This window comes from Prunus persica, chromosome G6, assembly GCF_000346465.2.
Source record: "Prunus persica cultivar Lovell chromosome G6, Prunus_persica_NCBIv2, whole genome shotgun sequence".
Lineage (NCBI taxonomy): Eukaryota > Viridiplantae > Streptophyta > Magnoliopsida > Rosales > Rosaceae > Prunus > Prunus persica.
Genome location: NC_034014.1, coordinates 17,022,316 through 17,042,530, shown reverse-complemented (window position 1 = coordinate 17,042,530; position 20,215 = coordinate 17,022,316). Strand labels below are relative to the sequence as shown.

At 36.9% G+C, this 20,215-nt stretch overlaps 1 protein-coding gene across 1 annotated transcript; it reads left to right on the top strand.

Annotated features, from left to right (window-relative positions):
• Positions 18,424 to 19,368, top strand: LOC109949689. Its single transcript, XM_020565782.1, has one exon. The coding sequence runs from the start codon at positions 18,424 to 18,426 to the stop codon at positions 19,366 to 19,368; it is 945 nt and encodes a 314-aa protein (XP_020421371.1).

Sequence of the window (20,215 nt, the reverse complement as noted above, 5' to 3'; positions counted from 1 at the left end):
AAAAAAAAAAATTTGCTTCCTAAGCTACCTTTCCACTTTCCACCCTATTCTTCTCACTGTTTTTGTCAGTATCAGACCCTTCTCTCTTCTCCCTTCTCCCAAGTTCTCTTCACTATCAAACCCAACAAACTGTTCTCTTCAATATATTATTTTCAGTTTTTCTCTCATCCACTTTTATTTTCATATTTTTTTTCTTCTACACGTGTTCTGCGGAGGAAAACTGTGAAATATTCTACGAAGTTCTTCAATAATAATCCCAGATTTCGAATTTTATTTGCAACAGAGCTAGCCTAATTAAAGAAAGTTCTGCAAGGGAGGTTGAGGCTTTTTTTATTTATTTATTTATTTATTTTTTGCACAAGCATAAAACAGGTTTTGTGCTCCTTATTTGTTGTTGAAAGTTATTTTTTTATTGGTTACTTTGGTTCATTGGTTGTATTTGTTTCTTTGTTGGTTATGTTTGGTGTGTTTATTTTGTTTATTTGTTGTCTGTTTCACTTTCAAAGAAGCATATACAAGAGACCCACTTCCTCTCCCCCTCATTACCCCAAAACCACATCTCCCTCATCCCCTCCACATATTCACCCCACCTTCCCACTTCATTCTCTTTTCCCATTGATGAAATTGAACAATTCTTTTTTAATTTCTCAAATCTCACCACCAAAGTACTTTGTTGTTTTTTATTTTGTTTTGTTAAAAATAAATAAAGAAAAATTGTTCAACCCTTCATGATTTGGAAACCAAAGGGTCTGTAGAGGTTTTGACCCCAAAAAAAAAAAAAAAGGTCTATAGAGGTAACGAAAGACACCAATATGCGACAGACAAGTAGAGAAAAAGTTTTTCTCACCACCCCAATATGCCAGAGATAGAGGTAGAGAGAGAGAGAGAGAGAGAGAGAGAGAGAGAGAGAGAGAGAGAGAGAGATAGATTTGGCAGCGGGTAGTGTTTGCTGCCACAAGTATCTGGTGCAAAAATTAAATGAACAAAAAAGGGCAGGTGCAGAAGCAAGAAAGTGGAAAACTAAAGATTTTTGACTCTTTAGTTTCTGCCAAGGATAAATTTAGAAATATATAATGTTTTTTCATAATTAAAGGTTGTTAACATTTCCATGAAATTATTCTACTTAAGCAAAAAAAAAAAAAAAGACATAAGCAAATTTTTTTTTTCTTGTTTACTAAGGGCCTCACTTAATGTTGGCCCTAGGGCCACCAAAATGTCAGGGCCAGCCCTCTTCGTGGGGTTGAGTCGCATGTTGTGCCGCTTCAGTACCTCAAACATAGGAGATTGGTTGGGGATGTGCTGGTCAGTAGTGCGATTTTTGACTAGCATGTCATCGACATAAACTTCCATGGTATGGCCGATTAATGGGGCGAAAAGGTTGTTCACAAGGCATTGATAGGTAGCTCCGGCATTCTTGAGGCCAAATGGCATCACCTTGTAACAGTAGTGGCCCCGATTAGTAATGAAGGATGTGTGGGCTGGGTCGTCAAGGTGCATGAAGATCTGGTTGTATCCAGAGTAGGCATCCAGGAAGCTAGGCAAGGCGTGGTCTACTGTGGCGTCCACAAGCTGGTCGATTCGGGGTAAGGGGAAGCTGTCCTTTGTACAGGCTCGATTCAGGTTGGTGTCACTACTACAAAAAAGAAAAAAGACGACGGTAAATCACCGTCGTGTATTCGATTTTTCAATGGTCATGGAATCCACCGTCATCTTTTCCCTCATAAACCACGACGCTAAATCACCGTCGTTGTTAAAATATACAACGTCATCAACAAATACAAAATGACGTCTTTGTACTGCAAAAAGATCTAAAAAAGCAGTCGAGAATGAGAATAGACGACCAACTCTCTAAAAAAACTATCGTTAAAAAGGAAAAATATGACACATATTAACAGAACAAGGCTGCAAGATAGACATACAACGACGAAAATAAAAACAAGACGCTGTTAAATATCATTTTCACGACAATAAAAAATATGACGTCTTTAAATACATTAGAAGACGACGTTATTGATACCTACTACGTCGCCTATATAAAAACAACCGTCGTAAAATAAATTTTCCACTTCGATTTTTCTATAAAAGATGACGTGGAAATAGTTGTCAGTGTCATTATTTACGACGTATGTATTTATAGAGTAGACGTTGAATAACGAAATAACGTCGGTTATAAATATATGAGAGTCGTATTACAAAATTTATACGTCCTATTTTCAGAAACAAACAACGACGATAAATATTAGACGTTGTTAAATAAAACAACGTCGAAAACAAATAAAAACAGACGTGTTTAGTCTGCTAAAGTTCTAAAAAATAGTCGAGGATGAGAATAGACGACCAACTCAAACAAATCACCATCGTTAAAAGGGAAAAATATGACACATATTAAAAGAACAAGGCCGCAAGATAGACATACAACGACGACAACTAAAACACTACGCCGTTAAATATAATTTTTACGACAAGAAAAAATATGACGTCTTTAAATACATGAGAAGACGACGTTATTGAAATCTACTACGTCTCTTATTTACAAACAACCGTCGTGAAATAAATTTTCCACTTCGATTTTTCTAAAAAAGATGACGTGGAAATAGTTGTCAGTGTCATTATTTACGACGTATGTATTTATATAGTTGACGTTGAAATGCAAAACAACGTCGGTGGCATTTATATAGTCGACGTTGTATTTATATGTATTCATTACTCACGACGCACTTATTAATATAGACGACGTTGAACTTCTAAACAACGTCGGTTCCAAATAAATGAGAGCCGTATTACAGAACATATAGACGGCGTTGATTATGATGAGAGCCGTATTACAAATAACGTCGTTTAATTGATATTAGACGGCGGTTATAATGAATTACCGTCGGAATTCATTTCGTTCCTCTTCGTTTATAAAAGAACTTGCGACGTGGAAAATGTATGATGACGTCGTATTTTTTAACGTTCAGATTATATATCTCGTTTTTTAGACGTCGGTATTATGGGATTGGAGTCGTGTTATTTTGAATTACGTGGCGGTTCTTAATCCTTCCCCGACGTGATATCCTGAATAATTACTTCACAATAGCGTCGTGGTTCTTCATTGTTACGTTGCTTTAAGACGTCGGTAAATATGCTGAATAACTGGTTCACAATAACGTCGTGTTTTATTTGAACGTAGAAAGTGAAGAAATCACATTACAATATATTACAAAATTAATGTCATACATTGCCAATTACATAAGCATCATTCAATCCATATATCTTCACACCCATCTCGAATATTTTGACCACCTAACTCACCCACCAGTTCATCAAATGTGTCAACATTTGGCATCCCTCTAGTAAATGGCTCACACTCAATTATCACATCACCTAAGACTTCATCACCAATAACATCATTATATTCTCTATTAGGCATTGATAACACTACCGACCAACCACGATGCATCGGGTCGTCAACAAAAAATATTTGTTTGACTTGAGAAGTCAAAACAAATTGGTCATTCCTATGTCCAATTTTACTCAAATCTACAAGGGTAAATCCAAGTTCGTCGACTACAAGACCAGAACTATCTATCCAATCACACCTAAAGACTGGGATTGTAAACTTTTGGTAGTCAAGGTCCCAAATTTCTTGAATGACACCATAGAAACCCATATTTGAGAGAATTGGATTTTTATCCTTGGCACTAGCAACTTGCATGGTATGTGCAAGTAAATAAACTCCACTATTTTGAGTTGTCCGCACATCATCTTGTGCCTTGATATTGAATTTAATACCTTTAATAAGATAGCTCCTATATAATGGCACTGCCATGTTTGGACCAGCTGCTAGCCACCTTAAATTTTCTGATACGCCATGATTGTCTTCCTCAAGTTCACTTTGAACCTGCAAATTAATCATATCTTAATTCAATCTAACATAGAAATAAGAAGAAAATTAAAAGAGAAATATGTTATTCAACAACATATACCTTGAAGCGTAGCCATTGAATGAAAGTGCTATTGTGCTTATCCTGCAGCCACTTTGTTCTCTTTCTAAATTTTGGATAAGCAGTCTTGATGTGGATCATATGTTGCCTACATGACACGAAAAATTCAAGCATTACGGTCCCAAATATAGAAGATAAACATAAGAAATAATTTAAAATGGAAACTTAAAGAATAAAACTCATACGTACTCGATATAAGGTAGGACTTCCTCCGTATTCTCCAAGACATATAGATGTGCTTGATTCAACAGGTCCTGATCAACTACGCTCACTGTGTAACCTGATAATGGCTTTGAAAGTCCCATCTTTTGGCTTGAAGGCACTCCAACTGTACTAACATCAGATAAATGCTGAGTACAAAACTCTACCGCTTCTTCAGCTATATACCGCTCAGCAATGCAACCTTCGGGACGAGTACGATTCTGAACATACCCCTTCAGCACTTTCATATATCTTTCAAACGGATACATCCACCTAAAATATACTGGCCCACATAGACAAACTTCTCTGACAAGATGTACTACTAGATGAACCATGATATCAAAGAATGAAGGGGGAAAGTACTTCTCAAGCAAACACAGAGTAACTACTACATCTTCTTCCAACTTATCTAGCTTGGAAACATCAACAGTCTTTGCACATATAGCATTGAAGAAGAAGCACAAACGAGTTATTGCATACCTTGCAGGCTTCTCCAAAACAGAACGAATTGCCACAGGGAGCAATTGTTGCATTAAGGTATGACAATCATGTGATTTAAGGCCAAGAAGTCTTGAATCTTGTAAAGATACAAGATTTTTAATATTTGAAGAATAACCTTCAGGGACCTTCATACCATAGAAAGAATTGAAAACCTCTCTCTTCTCTGCTCTTGACAAATTCCAAGGCCCATGAGGCAAACGAGTACGTCTTTCTCCATACTCGGGTTGCAAATCAGTTTTGACCCCCATGTTCAATAAATCTAATCGAGCAGCAATCCCATCTTTATTTTTTCCAGGGATCTCCAGCAATGTACCAATGATACTATCGCAAACATTCTTCTCAATGTGCATAACATCTAGGGCATGCCTCACAGGAAGGTATTTCCAATACTCGAGATCAAAGAATATTGATTTCTTCTTCCAACAAACTCTGTCACCATTTTCAACCATATGCAGCACTTCTTCTCCGGTTAATGGCTTGGGAGGTATGCCATATTCAGGTTTCCCATTAAAAGCTGCACGTTGCCTCCTATATGGATGATTGATTGGTAACCATTTTCTATGCCCAATGTAACAAATTTTGTGGCCATTTTTCAACCTGTGACTAGGTGTATCATCGCCGCATATTGGACAAGCTTTATATCCTTTAACAACACAACCAGATAAGTTTCCATAGGCGGGGAAATCATTAATTATCCACATTAATGCAGCTCTGAGTGTAAAGTATTCTCCATTATGTGCATCATACACTCCTCTAATCCCATCCCACAAAGATTTTAAATCATCAATCAAAGGCTCCAAGTAGACATCTATATCATTTCCGGGTTGTTTAGGACCGGAAATCAATAAGGTTAACATCATGAACTTTCGTTTCATGCACAGCCATGGAGGGAGATTATATGTAACTAAGATAACAGGCCAACAACTATATCTGCTACTTAGAGAACTGTGGGGATTGAATCCATCAGATGAAAGAGCCAATCTCAAGTTTCTCGGCTTATTACCAAACTCAGGCTATTTATCATCAAGAAGTTTCCAAGACGGGGAATCCGCCGGATGAGACATCTGACCGTCAATTGATTTTCTAGCAGCATGCCAAGTCAAACTCTTAGCTGTCTCATGTGATTGAAACATCCTTTTAAACCTTGGAATTGGAGGAAAATACCACACCACCTTCGCTGGCACACCCTCTTTCAAGATTGAATCTTTGCCTTCCTTCCACCTTGAGATACCACAAGTAGGACAATTAGTTGAATCCTCATACTCCTTCCTATACAAGATGCAATCATTGGGGCATGCGTGCATTTTCTCATAACTCAGCCCCAATGCACACAAAGTCTTTTTAGCCTCATACATAGAGGTTGGTATTGTATTTCCTTCTGGAAGCAAATCGCCTTGAAGTATCAATAATTCTGTTAAACAGACATCACTCATCCCATGTTTTGCCTTCAAATTATACAACTTCACTAATGCCGATAACTTCGTGTACTTTCTACAACCAGGGTACACTGGTTGATCTCCATCCCCAATCACATTGGCAAACTCATACGGATCGGAACCAAAATCACCAAAATCATTATCATCCATATCAATTTCTTCAGACACAAAACTGTACCTACTATGGCCATCATCTTCTTCAACATTTCTACTAGCATTAGTAGTTGCTTCCCAAGGTTCTCTGTGAAATGTCCAATTTTTATAGCTTTGGTCAATTCCATTAAAGTATAAGTGATCCCTTATAATTCCAACCCCAAACAACTTCAAATTAACACATTTAACACATGGACAACGGATATGTGTTGTAGTTAGAAGATTTTCTACAGCAAAGTTCAAAAATGCTTCCACCCCAAACTCATATGCCTTCGATCTTCTATCCGAGTGCATCCATGACTTATCCATCTCCGACACTATAACCTATTATCTATAATAAAGTGAAAATACAGGCAATGACATCACCATAGCGATTATACAAAGATCTAATAGCAAGTAATACACAACAGAGACGACGGGTTTTAAACAAAAACAGACGTATTTGGCATATATAGACGACGGATTTTCAACAGACGTCGTCTAATATAAGTAATACAAACGACGGTTTATGAAAAAACCATCGTGTATAAGTAATACAACGACGGTTTTTTCATAAACCGTCGTGTAATCGTCGTCGTATGCCTAAAAAGGCGTCGTGTCTCAGTTTATTTTCAAGAACCCAAAACCCATTAAGAACACAACATATATATGAAACCAAGCAAGAAACCAACATATACATGAAACCAAGCATGAAAACAATAAATCCATTCCCAATTCAACATAACATAGGGTGATTAAAAGATCCGACAAAATTAAATCCATTCCCAATTCAACATAACAGATAATGTAATCCATGAACCCATTAAACAGAAAATCCATGAACCCATACCTATAAGCACATTATTAACAGATCGCAAAGCATATACCTAAAACCCTTTAACAAAACAACCTAATATCATTCAATGAATTTACAAGGGGAAGATAAGGTTTGTACTTACAGGTTGGACAAGCTCACAGATTCGACGGAGCCTGGAGAGTGCAACTTTTAATTAGAGCAGAAGTGAGAGAGCGAAATGTTATGTTGCGCGAAATCTAAAAATTTTAGGGTTCAGGGTTATAAGTATAAGAATAAGAGCCAAATCTAAAAAATTTAGGGCGCGCGAAAATTTTTAGAGAGCGCGCTCTTTAAAACGTCGAAAGAAAAACCATGGCGAAAGTTCTACAAGAACCGACGTAAATGTAATATTCCACGACGGAAACACTGAACGTAACGCCGTTTATTTTGACGCTTCATTTTTCGGATTAATTTTAAATTTATTTTGAATATTTTGATATAAAGACGACTGAAAAACCACGTCGGCGTTAAGAAATTGAAAACGTTGTAAATTATAATAGACGACTTACATATTAAAATGAAGTCGTTTAAAATATAAACCATGTCGGATATTTTACTGCACGACGTAACATATGTATTCCACGACTCAACCACCGTCGTTAAAAATTAATACCCTAAACTCTTAAAACTAAATTATATAATTTTAAAAATTAAGTTTATAAAAGGGTTTATGGTTTTACAGCCTAATATATACCCTAGACTACCCAAAAATTATACTTTAAAAATAAACCCCAATAAATAACAACCCTAATCTCTAAACCCTAGACTCTAAACCCTAAACCATAAAACTAGAAGTGATTTTATGACTCATCAAAATAATTTTGTTTTGGATGGTCATTTTAAATTTTTGTTATTCAAAATGAATTTTTTCAAGGTTTAGGGGGAAGAAAATATATCAATGACTTCATAGGAGTTGACTTTGCATTTTTCTGATTTATTTTAAATTTATTTTGAATATTTTGATATAAAAATAATAAAATATTCTTATCACAACAACAAACTACGTCGGTGTTAATAAATTGTAGACGTTGTAAATTGTAATAGACGACTAAGTTGTTAAAATGACGTCGTTTAAATGAGAAACCATGGCGGATATTTAACTATCCGACGTAAAATATATATTCCACGACTTAACCGCTGTCGTTACAAAGTACTACCCTGAACCCTTAAGAAATTGAAGACGTTGTAAACCATAAACGACTCAATTGTTCAAAGAACGTCGTCTAAATATCCTTTTACGTCGGATTTGTTTAAAACGAAACAACAAAAAACGACGGTTTTTGACTTTATTAGGTCGTTGGAAAAGTATTACACATCGGTTACGCAATTTGTATGTTTGTTTTTTTTTTTTAATTTAAGAAAACCTCAACAAATTTTTACATTATATATTATAGACAAAATTTGTACATTATACATAAATATCAAGTGTTCAATAATTCCCCTATTCCAAGTGAAGGCAAACAAACTCTGCCCATTCATTCCGGACTTCATCAATTGCTTCTTGGGGGTATGGTGCTTCCTGTTTTCCCTTGGCATACTGCATAAACAATGACTATTAGGGTTTATAAATAAAAAGAAATTCAATCACAGACGACGATATTTTTCATAACCGACCTTCATACCTTCTTCTCAAACGCCAAGGAAGGATCCATGATGATGTCCCTCATGAAGCGCATCACATAATACCCGCATTCGACATTGCTGGGTTGCTTTGGTGTGCCTGACAGAGTTTTCCAAATTACTGCCTTACGGCTTGATCTGGCTATGTGAGAATTATAAATTTTTATAGCACTGTTCACGATGTTTTTGGTCTCTTCATCGACCACACGATTTCTGGGCAGAGGATCCAGAAAATAGACGGTTTCCCTCTTTGCTCTCACAATCAGTAAGATCCAATGACGGCTGCACAAAATTAATATAAAAACGACGGTTATTTACAAAAACGACGTATTATAATATTTCACACGACGAAATAAAGTAGCAATCGACGACATTATATATTTATCACGACGATAAATAACTACCGACGTGGTTAGTAGTTTCAAACGACTCAATAAAATAAAACACCGACGTGGTTAGTTTATACGCTGTCATTTATTGAAAATCATAAAAACAAAATCCTGTTAAGGAGACTAACCCTGGATTGTAAGGCATCATGAAAATCTGTTCACCGTCAGTCCTCTGAAGTCGAGCTGCTACTAGTCGTGATCTGTCAGCTATTGTGCCAGAGTTGGCACTAACTGTAGCAGGGTCGATAAAGCCAACCATGCTTCACATATTTGCTTGTTTCAAAACATCGTGTAAGTACCTAAATATATAAAATAATATAAACAAGTCAGCACAAAAAAACACACGACGGTTATGTATAACAAAACGACGTATTATAAAATTTCACACGACGTACTGAAATAGACAACGACGTTATAATATATTTATCACGACGGTACATACTAACGACGTGGTTAGTTAGTTAAGACGACGCAATAACGACGGTACATACTAATGACGTGGTTATTTTAGAATGACAAACCTCATATATACAGCAATGACCGTAGCTCCTATTTCTTCCATGCCTGCAAATTGTGTAATATCTTCAGGAAGGAGGACGGTATCGCGTTCTAGACCAAACACCTCCTTATCAATTGTAAAGTTCAGGGTCTTATCCTGAGGCACGAGTGTCGTTTCCACATAACGACAAAGGGATTTTAAAGAAGATGGCGCCTCCATATTTGAATAATCAACAACTTCAAAAACCTGTTTAAAGAAATAAAAAAAATGACGTGGTAATTCAATAAAAACGACGGTTTAAGGAATAAAACGTCGTCTGAAAAGAATTTAAACGACGGTGAAAAAACCGTCGTGGTGAATAATTTATTACGTCTTAGAAAAAAATTCCGCCGTCTAAGTTGTAAACAAACGACGGTTTAAAGAAAAATATCGACGTCTGAAATTTTGAAAAACAAATAAAAAAGGTAAAGTTATGTGAACATACCTGGTCGTCATGGTTTTCTTCATCTTCTTTCTCCTTTTCATCTTGTTTTTCTTCTTTCTTCTCTTCATCTATTACGTCGGGAATGACTAACCCCGTCGTCTAAAAACCACAAAGTTTTAAAAATGACGACGTTTAATGGCATGTAAAACAAGTAAACTAAATACGACGTGGTATTGAAATACAAACAACGGTTTATTTTTAAAATCGTCGTGGTATGTATTTCAAACGACGGTTTTATTAATAATAACGACGTCTAATAGTTTTTAAAAAAACAGAGAATTCAAAGTTCATATATGTTACCTTTTCTTCCTGATGTTTCCCATTTTTGGCAGTATCATCCTCAAAATGTAGGGATCTCACATCACCTCCAGAGCAGCTTGCTTTGTCAGACATTGGATTTTTGGGACTTTGGCTAATTCTTGGTTTAAGCATGCTTGGATCAAAATTGAGAATTAATTGGGAAAGCTGACTCAGGAAATGCTCCCTCTCAGCCTCTACCAATTGTTTGGTTCTAGCCTCCATCCTTAAAGCCTCTTCCCTTGCCTTAGCTTCCATCTTTTTATTCTCTTCTTGAAGGAGAACTCTTAAACTGTCCTTTAAACGGTCGTCAAAGCTCATCCTCTGTGGTTTGGGTAAATTGAAATATTGCCTTGGGGAAATCCCAGCACCTACCCCTCTCACTCTGCCTGGATGCTCGGGGCCCAAAGCCATGGTCAGCACATCATTGCTGCCAGATATAGTGACTTTGCCTTCCGAGACTTGTTTTTGCAATTCATCCTAAAACAAAGATATATAAAAAAGTAAGAACAAAAAACACACGACGGTTATTTATATACAAACGACGTATTATATAATTTCAGACGACGCAATAACATATAAATCGACGTTATTATAATTTATCACGACGGTAGTTATACCGACGTGGTTAGTTTTTTAAAACGACGAAATGAATAAACCACCGACGTCTTATGCTTTATTTACAGATAACAGAGGGATGATTCAATATTCACACCTTTAACGACCTTGTTTAAAATATTTCGACGTAGTAATTTAATACAAACGACGCGAAAATGAACCACCGACATCTTATGCTATAATTACAGAAAACAGAGTAGTGATTCCTGATTTAGACCTTTAACGACGTTTTTTTAAAAATTTCGACGTGGTAATATCATTCACATGACGCAAAATATAACATAAGACGTAATAAGAATTATTCACAGTTTAATAAAAATTTAAAACAGAGTGAGTAGGCTTACAATTAATTTTGCTTTCTCTGCCACCTTTGGATCCGGGATGTTACGATGTTTGTGCTGTCTAGCTCTCTTCCATAAGGTAGATCGATCAATTTCTCCCCCAGGCATGGTTTCCTCCAATTGATCCTCCAAACCAGCATATCCTTTTCGAGACAATCGATGATTGTACTCAAGTTTCTCCCTAATCTGTGCATGTTGAGAATGCACAGACTCAAAATCTTTGGATAACCTTGAAGCTACAAAGGCATCCCATTGTGCTTTCTCTATGAATTTATATGTTTCAGGGGGTTAGCTTAATCTCTCCCTGTCATTGGTGTATGGAAGGATATAATGCCTCGTTAGTGTAGACTTGAAATCCTTCCATTTCTTGGCAGCAGAAGCTAACACAGAGTTCTTGCCCCCTTGACCTACCACAAAAGCAATGTCAACTGCTTCCCAAATCTGCTCCTTTATATCCTTGGGGATTTGAGCCCATTTCATGTCCACAAGTGGAACTCTGGAGCGTGCCAACACACCAATGTAGGACTGCATCTCACTATGTGCTTGGCCAATTCCTTTCCCCCTTTTATTGTACTCAACAATTGGCCTGAGTTTCTGAAGTTTTCTCTTCACAACACGAGGCATTGTGCTCATACCTCGACCAGACTTTGAATCATCAGAGATTGTTGTCGTGCTGGTTGGTTCTGTCTCAGCAGATGATGAAGCAAACTTCATCTTCTTTGAAGACTTCATCTTCTTCGAAGACTTCTCTTGAGGAGTTACCATTCCAAGCTCCTTACCTCCATTTTTCTTGGAGCCAGAGTCCTTACTTTGGTCTTGGTGAGAAACCATTTTTACAGACAAAACTGCAAGTGAAAATATTTCAGGAAAAGATTAAGAACACAAACGACGGTTATTAATAAAATACGACGTATGATATGATTTTAAACGACGCAATGAAATAATCTCAGATGTAATAAATGTTTAAAACCAAGGTAATTAAACAACGACGAAATAATATAAAATAAGACGTAATAATAACTTATTACGTCGATATTTACCGGACGATGTGATAATTAACTATAAACGACGAAATATTGATGTTCACACGACGTCAATAGTAATATACCGTCGTCTATATAAGGATCCAAAACCCTTCTTTCTTTCTCTGTGAATGTTTGATTGCAGATTTGATTTTTCTGAACCATGGTTTTTGTTTTCTAATTTGATAAAATACAAGGCCAAGAAAGAAAGTTTTGGAATCTTATATAGACGACAGTATTTTAATATGACGTCGTGGTATTAACATTCACACAACGTAAAACAATAAGATACTGTCGTCTATATTAGATACCAACCCTACTTTCTCTTTCTTTATATTTTATCAAATTAGGGAAAAACAAAAACCATTGTTTAGAGAAATCAAACCTGCAATTAAACAAGCAAATAAAAAAAAGACTATAATTTTAAAAACAACTTTGTCAATTTTCAGACGACGCTAGAACGACTGACGAACCGTCGTGGTCTACATATTTAACCACGTAAATAAGAAGCTACCGTCGTCTTATTTAGTTGAGGTAGTTGTCTTCAAAGTTGGAAACTTTCCCTCTTTCTCTGTATATTTTATCGAACTTGGAAAGAAGTAAAATGATTTTGGCCAGAAAAAAGGTAAAAAGATTTTTCAAACAAAAAACGTATGAGCATGCAAAACAGCAACCAAAATAGTGAAAATGGAAGCTTACCTTTTGCGTGCAATGAAAGCAAGAGGAAGACGATGTTTAAGTTCAGAGACGACGAAGAAGACGAGAGGAAGACGATGAGATACTCTGACAGTGCTCTGACAAGGAAAAAAGTCTAAAAGTTTTCTCTGGGAGATTGAAATTTTTAATCGGGTTTGGAAACAGCGCATGTGTAAGTCAGGTAGACGAAAAGTTGCTTACATATAAAACCATTTCAAAAAAATAATACGGCGGTTACATATAACTATGACGTATAAATTACAAAATATGACGGTACATTTAACTTCGGACGTGGTAAATAAATACGACAGTAGTGTTGTAGGTACCGTCGTAGTAAACTCAAAAATTAAAGTTCATAAGTAATAACTCGCGTCATGGTAGATTATTTAACACGTCGTTTTTATTAATGTACCGACGTGGATTTCTGTAATATACGTCGGTCATACCGACGTTGATTTTACAATTTAAACGGCGGTTTTTTTGTAAGGACCGCCGTTGGTTTTAAAAATTTATTCTATAAATTTGTCGCTTTCATTCATTTTCGGTTTACATTTAGGGTTCCAAGTTCTTCCTCTCTCAGAGACACTGTCTCTCACGTCTCAAAGAAAATAATTTGGATGTCTTTCTCAAAGAGAAATTGAGCTTACTCGCATCAAATATATGTCCACAAGAAGAAGCTTGTCAACTAGCCTTCTCACTTCCTTGATCAAGCCTGATAGGACACTTAGTGCTTCTGAATACTCCTTGCTTTCCATCAAAAGAGATGCAAGCCTGGCCTCCACTCGCTGTCGAAGGAAAGTTCGCTTCTCAGGGAAATCTGAAGATCAGATGTGCCTGATCCTCTGCTTGATTTTCTTGGCTAAGAAGATCCGTCAGATTTGTGATAGCCTCTTCCTTTATCCGTAGAGCTTCAGAAGAAGAAGATGGGTTTCAAGAATGCGATAAAGAATAGAAATGGCTTCAGATGGCCTCTAAAGCATGAGCAATCGAATCAGTAGTTGCTGGGAGATATGATGAAGACATTGTCAATGCTTTGAACTATACAAGTCCTGCAGAAAGATAAAGGACCAAACTGTTAAAGAAACTGAAACAACGGCGGTTTTCTGTTCTACCGTCGTCTTTTCTCGTCGTCTATATTAAGGTAAGATGGCGGTAGATTTATAATTACCGACGTAGATTATTTTGTTAAACGTCGTTAAATGTACTACAACCGACGTGGATTTTATTTTTAAATTATAAATAGAGTTTTTTTTCCCGAATTCTTTCAGTTTTAGTTTTCAATTACAAAGCGTGATAAATAGATTTTTCTTTCCCGAGGAAATTTAAAATGAGGAAAATTAATGTTCTAGAATTTGTAAACTAACACGACGCAATATTACTAACCCGAGGAAATTATAAATAGATTTTGCTTTCCCGAAGAAATTTTAAATTAATTCAGTTTGAAACAACGACGGGTTTTTGTTATGCCGTCGTTTTCAACTAACACGACGCAATATTTGTTTTGCGACGTGGAATCTTTTCATTTAACGTCGTTAGGTTTAATATAACCGACGTGGATTTGAATTTTTAAATTATGAATAGAAATTTTTTTTCCGTGACCTTTCAGTTTATTTTTCAATTACAGTGCGTTATAAATAGAGTTTTTTTTTCCGGAGGAAATTTAAAATGAAGGAAATTAATGTTCTGGAATATGTAAAGTTTCTTTTTTGGATGACAGATTTAAATAAAATAAGAATATAAAAACAACGACTGTTTTTGTATTACTGTCGTCGTTTTTCGTCGTCTTAAGTAAGACTAAGACGACGTAATATATTTGTTGAGCGACGTTGATTTGTTTTTTAAACGTCGTTAGGTATAATATAACCGTCATTGAAAATTGTCTCTCTGATTGCAAATTTGCAACGACGTTAGGTATAATATTTGTAGATACTCAAACGCACACACATCATCAACTTCCAAAAAATTGTCTCTCTGATTGCAAATCTGTGTCATCTGTTAAGATTATGATGTGGAACAGAGTTCCATCTGGTAAGATTTCGTAACCCTTGGGATCTCAGACAAATCTGATTATGTCGGCGGTTTTCTATATAAACCGTCGTGGTTATTTCAATTCTTGTCATTAAGTAGATCTACCGACGTAGGATAAGAAAATCAAAGAAAAAAATTGTTAACAAAAATTCTTATTAAGACGACGGTTTAAATTAAAGGTACGACGTATAAAATGAATAAATACGACGTTAAATTTTATAGTACGATTTAAAGATAACGTCGTAGAACTATACGAGAATGACGTCGATATATTTATATTTTCCGTCGTTGTACATTAATTTAATACGGCGATATTTAGTATTTTAAAGCCGTGGATTTGTTTGTAATTATACGGCGTCTTAACGAAAACCTCGTCGTGTTATTTTATGAGTAAAAACGGCGGTTTTTATTGAAATCGTCGTCTTTACTTTCTACGTCGGTCGATTCATAACTTCTGCCGTTCTTTGTTGGCATTGATTTTACACTGCGGAAATCTGTTTCAAATAGACGTCGGTTGTTTAATTAGGTACGTCGTTGTTTTTGAACAGTCATTTGAATCTCCATTTTTTAGTTGTCTAAGGTTGTATTACACGACGGTGTTTTTAGAACCGTCGTCTTTTTAAAAACCACGACGGTTTTCACTTAGACCGTCGTTGTTTTCTGGTCGTCTTTTTCACTTTTTGTAGTAGTGTGTAGTCGACACACATTCGCCAGCCCTTCTTCTATTTGCTTATCATCACCACGTTGGCCAGCCATGTAGGGTAGTCCACTTCGTTTATGAAATCGATACTTCGGAGTTTCTCCAACTCTATTTTCATGACCTCATATCATTCTGGGTCATAGGCGCGACGCTTCAGCAGAACGGGTCGTATGGCAGGGTTGATGCTGAGCTGATGGGAGATGAGATCAGGCGATATGTCTGGCATACCGTTGTAGGGCCAGGTGAAGACCTCGAAATTGAGGCAGAGGAAGGTTATAAGGGAAGAGCGAAGGTCAGGGGGAAGGGAGGTACCGATCTGTACTTGTCGATCTGGGAAGTCATCATGAACAGTGGCGGATCCACATAAGGGCAAAGGGGTCTATTGACCCCCGCAAGCCCTGAATCCTCCATAGGAGGTGAAGAACTTGACCCCTACAAATGGCCAAAATGTGTTTGATGAAATGCCCTAAAGAGGGAGCAGCCATAGCCAAGAGCTGTACAGCGCGCGCGCAAGGCCAGCGCTTCCCTTTTTTTTTTTTTCCTTCCTGACGTCAAAACGACGTCGTTCCACTTAAGTGGTTTTTTTTTTTGTTCCTGACGTCGTTCCATTGAAGTGAGTTTTTTTTAAAATTTTTAGAACCTGGCCAAAACGACGTCATTTTGGCTCAGGTTATTAAAAATAAAAAAAATTTAAAAAAAACCAACAGCAGCCCAGCAAATCAATAAAACAAATTGGGGAATGAGTTTTTCACTCATTCCTCTCATTCAAACCCTAAATCCCCAACCCCAACCCCTAATTCTACTCAACTTTCACTCAATCTGAAGGCCTCTCCACGTGAATCATCCTCCGGTGCCGGCGTTCTCCTCATCAAGTGGCAGCAGCAAACCCCAAATTCAATTAGCTTTGAAATTTGCTCTCAAAATTGAAAGTATGTTATCCTATTTCATAATCTTTTTATGCTTTGATGATGAGATTGATTAATATGTTGATTAGTTTGAATGAATTAGAGTGTTTAATTAATTATTTGTTAGTTTGTTTTATCTCTCAAATTGAAATTATGTTATCCTAATTTCTAATCTTTTATTATGCTTTAATTGATTAATAAAGATTATTGTACATTTTTGTTGTCGTGGATTGTATTTGTTAGAAGTTTTTGATTATTTTGGTTAGCTAGAAAAAATATTGGCAATTTAGATTATTAATTAGTTTGTATGTTTTTTGCATATAAAGATATGGAACGATACTTTAAGAGAAAGTTCTCGTCAACCACTTCTAATTCGGATAATGTGGGTAGTTCGGACTCAAGAGATGTGGGTATTTCAAGATATGTGGGTAGTTCGAAAGAAAGTGAGTTGCAAGATCTTATGAATAATCTTCCTGCAAACCCTAGACTTCGACCTCACTTGCTAGATTATGATCCCAACATTCGAGATGAAGTTCGAAGAGCATATCTACAAAAGGGTCCCTGTCAACCTAAGAATCAAACGTTTTAATGTCAAGTGGTTTGATGAGTTTGACTGGTTGGAGTACAGTATAAGTAAAGATACTGCATTTTGCTTCTACTATTATCTCTTCAATTCCAATTTCAAAATTGGTCAAGGGTGTAGTGATGCATTCACAAAGATGGGTTTCAGAAATTGGACAAAGAAAGAAAGAATTAGGAATCATATTGGAGGTGTTCATAATCAATCTAGACAATATTGCATTGATCTTATGAATCAGAAGAAAAACATCCAAACAGTTTTGGGCAAGCAATCAGACCAAGCTCATATTGATTATCGTATTTGCTTGACAACTTCTCTTGATTGCATGAGATTTTTGTTGAAGCAAGGTCTTCCTTTTCGTGGCCATGATGAGAGTGACACTTCAAACAGCAGGGGGAATTATTTGGAGCTCTTACAATTTCTTGCTAATCATGATGAGAAAGTTAAAGCCGTTGTGTTAGAAAATGCTCCAGGGAATCTCAAGCTAATAGCTCCAACAATTCAAAAAGAGCTGGTGAATGCTTGTGCCACTGAAACTATTAAGAAAATCATTAAGGATATGGATGGTGCATTCTTTTCTTTATTAGTTGATGAATCGCGAGATGTGTCAATTAAAGAACAGATGGCAATGGTGTTTCGTTATGTGTACAAAAGTGGGGATGTAATTGAAAAGTTTGTGGGCATTCAACATGTTAGTGACACTACATCAAACTCACTAAGGGAGGCTATTACACATTGTTTTCAAGAGAGGAATTGAGCATTTCTACGCTAAAAGGACAAGGATATGATGGAGCTAGTAATATGAAGGGTGAGTTCAATGGTCTCAAAACACAAATTTTGAGAGAAAATCCTTGTGCCTATTATATTCATTGTTTTGCACATCAACTTCAATTAGCTCTTGTGGCTGTGACAAAGGGAAATGCTGATATTGCCACTTTCTTCACATCTTGCAATAGCTTGGTTAATATTGTTGGAGCATCATGCTTAGAGATCAACTACAAATGGATATTATGGAAGCTCTTGAAAAAGATACTCTTCCAACAGGCGAGGCTTAAATCAAGAAACTTATCTCAAGCATCCCGGTGATACACATTGGAACTCACATTATGGTACATTACTTAGTATCATTTCTATGTTCAAACCTGTGGTGAAAGTGCTTAAATTGATTATTGAGGATGGCTCCACTGATAATATAGGTGAAGCAAATAGGTCATTAAGAGATATACAATCTTTTGAGTTTGTATTTTGCCTATTTTTCATGAGATCTATATTAGGAGTCACAAATGATTTGTCACAAGCATTACAAAGGAAAGACCAAGATATTGGGAATGCAATGACTTTAGTCAAAGATTGCAAGGACCAACTACAACACATGAGAGAGAATGCATTTGAAGCCTTGCTTGATCAAGTATCTTCCTTTTGTGGCAAACATGATATTGAGGTTCCAAACATGGATGATGCATATGTAGCTCAATGGAGATCACATCGGAGAGCTCCTAGAATAACACATCTCCATCATTATCGTGTGGATATCTTTATTCAAATCATTGAGTGGCAACTTGCAGAATTAAATCATCGTTTCAGTGAGGTAAATACTGAGTTACTTCTTTGTTTGGCATGTTTGAGTCCGGATGATTCATTCAAAGCTTTTGACAAACAAAAGCTACTTCGTTTTGCTGAATTTTATCCTCAAGATTTTACTCCCCGAGACCTCTTGGCACTTGAAGATCAACTTGGGATTTACATTCATCATATGCGTACGAGGAGCGATTTTTCTCAATTGAAAGGGATTGGTAGCCTTGCAAGAAAAATGGTGGAGAAAGGGTTGCAAAGAACATTTAATTATGTTTATTTGCTTCTCACATTAGCCTTAACTTTACCGGTTGCAACAGCTTATGTGGAGAAAGCATTTTCTACAATGAATATTGTGAAAGGTCAACTTCGCAATAGAATGCGAGATCAATGGTTCAGTGATAGCTTACTTGTTTACATTGAAAAAGATGTGTTTATTTGTATTGATAATGACTCTATAATGCAACGTTTTCAGAGTATGAAAACTCATCGTGGACAATTGTAATGTAGTTTTTTTTTATTAATTAAGAATTGTAATATTATCGTCTCATTTTTTTGGGTTCTATTTTGTATAGAATTTTTTTGCCTTTTAGATGTTGACCCCTGCAAGGAAAATTCCTGGATCCGCCGTTGATCACGAAGGCAGACAAGTTCGAGGTCTTCCATTGGTTCGGCCTGAGGGGTGGTGGATTCTTCCCTAGGGTCCTCAGAGCTTTCAGTGCTAGCTCAAGGAAGAGGTGGGGCTGTAGTGACCGAAAGGGCTTCACATCAAGAGGGCAGGTGGTAGATTTGATAACCGAAGCATAGCAGCTTCGACTGCTCAGTTGGTCGCCTCTCAACGTGACTGTGCTGTGAAGAGTGGGGAACTTCAGTAGTAGCATGCGTGTGGAGATGAAGACTCGCATTTGTGCCAAGGCAGGGCGTCCAAGAATGACGTTGTAAGCCGTAGGGCAGTCGACGATTAGGAATGGGGTGGTGACCATGGCGCGTTAAGGTGCTGAACTAATAGAGATGGGGAGATGGATGCTTCCGATGGGTTGGACCACATTGCCAGAGAAACTCACAAGGGGGTGATGCTGTGGTCCAGCAGATGGTCAGGGACTTGAAGTTCATTGAATGCTTCGGCGAACATGACGCTGATCAAGCTATTGGTGTCGACCAAGATGTGCCTGACATCAAAGTTGGAGATGTCTGCCCAAATGATCAACGGGTCGTCATGGGTGTAGATGACGCCATGCTCTTCTTCCTCGCTAAAAGTAATGGGGCCCAGCCATTCCTAGAGGCCTTAGGCATGCTCCCATGCTCAGTGCTGAAGACTTGATGTGCTTAGGAAGATCGGACATAGTGCTTGA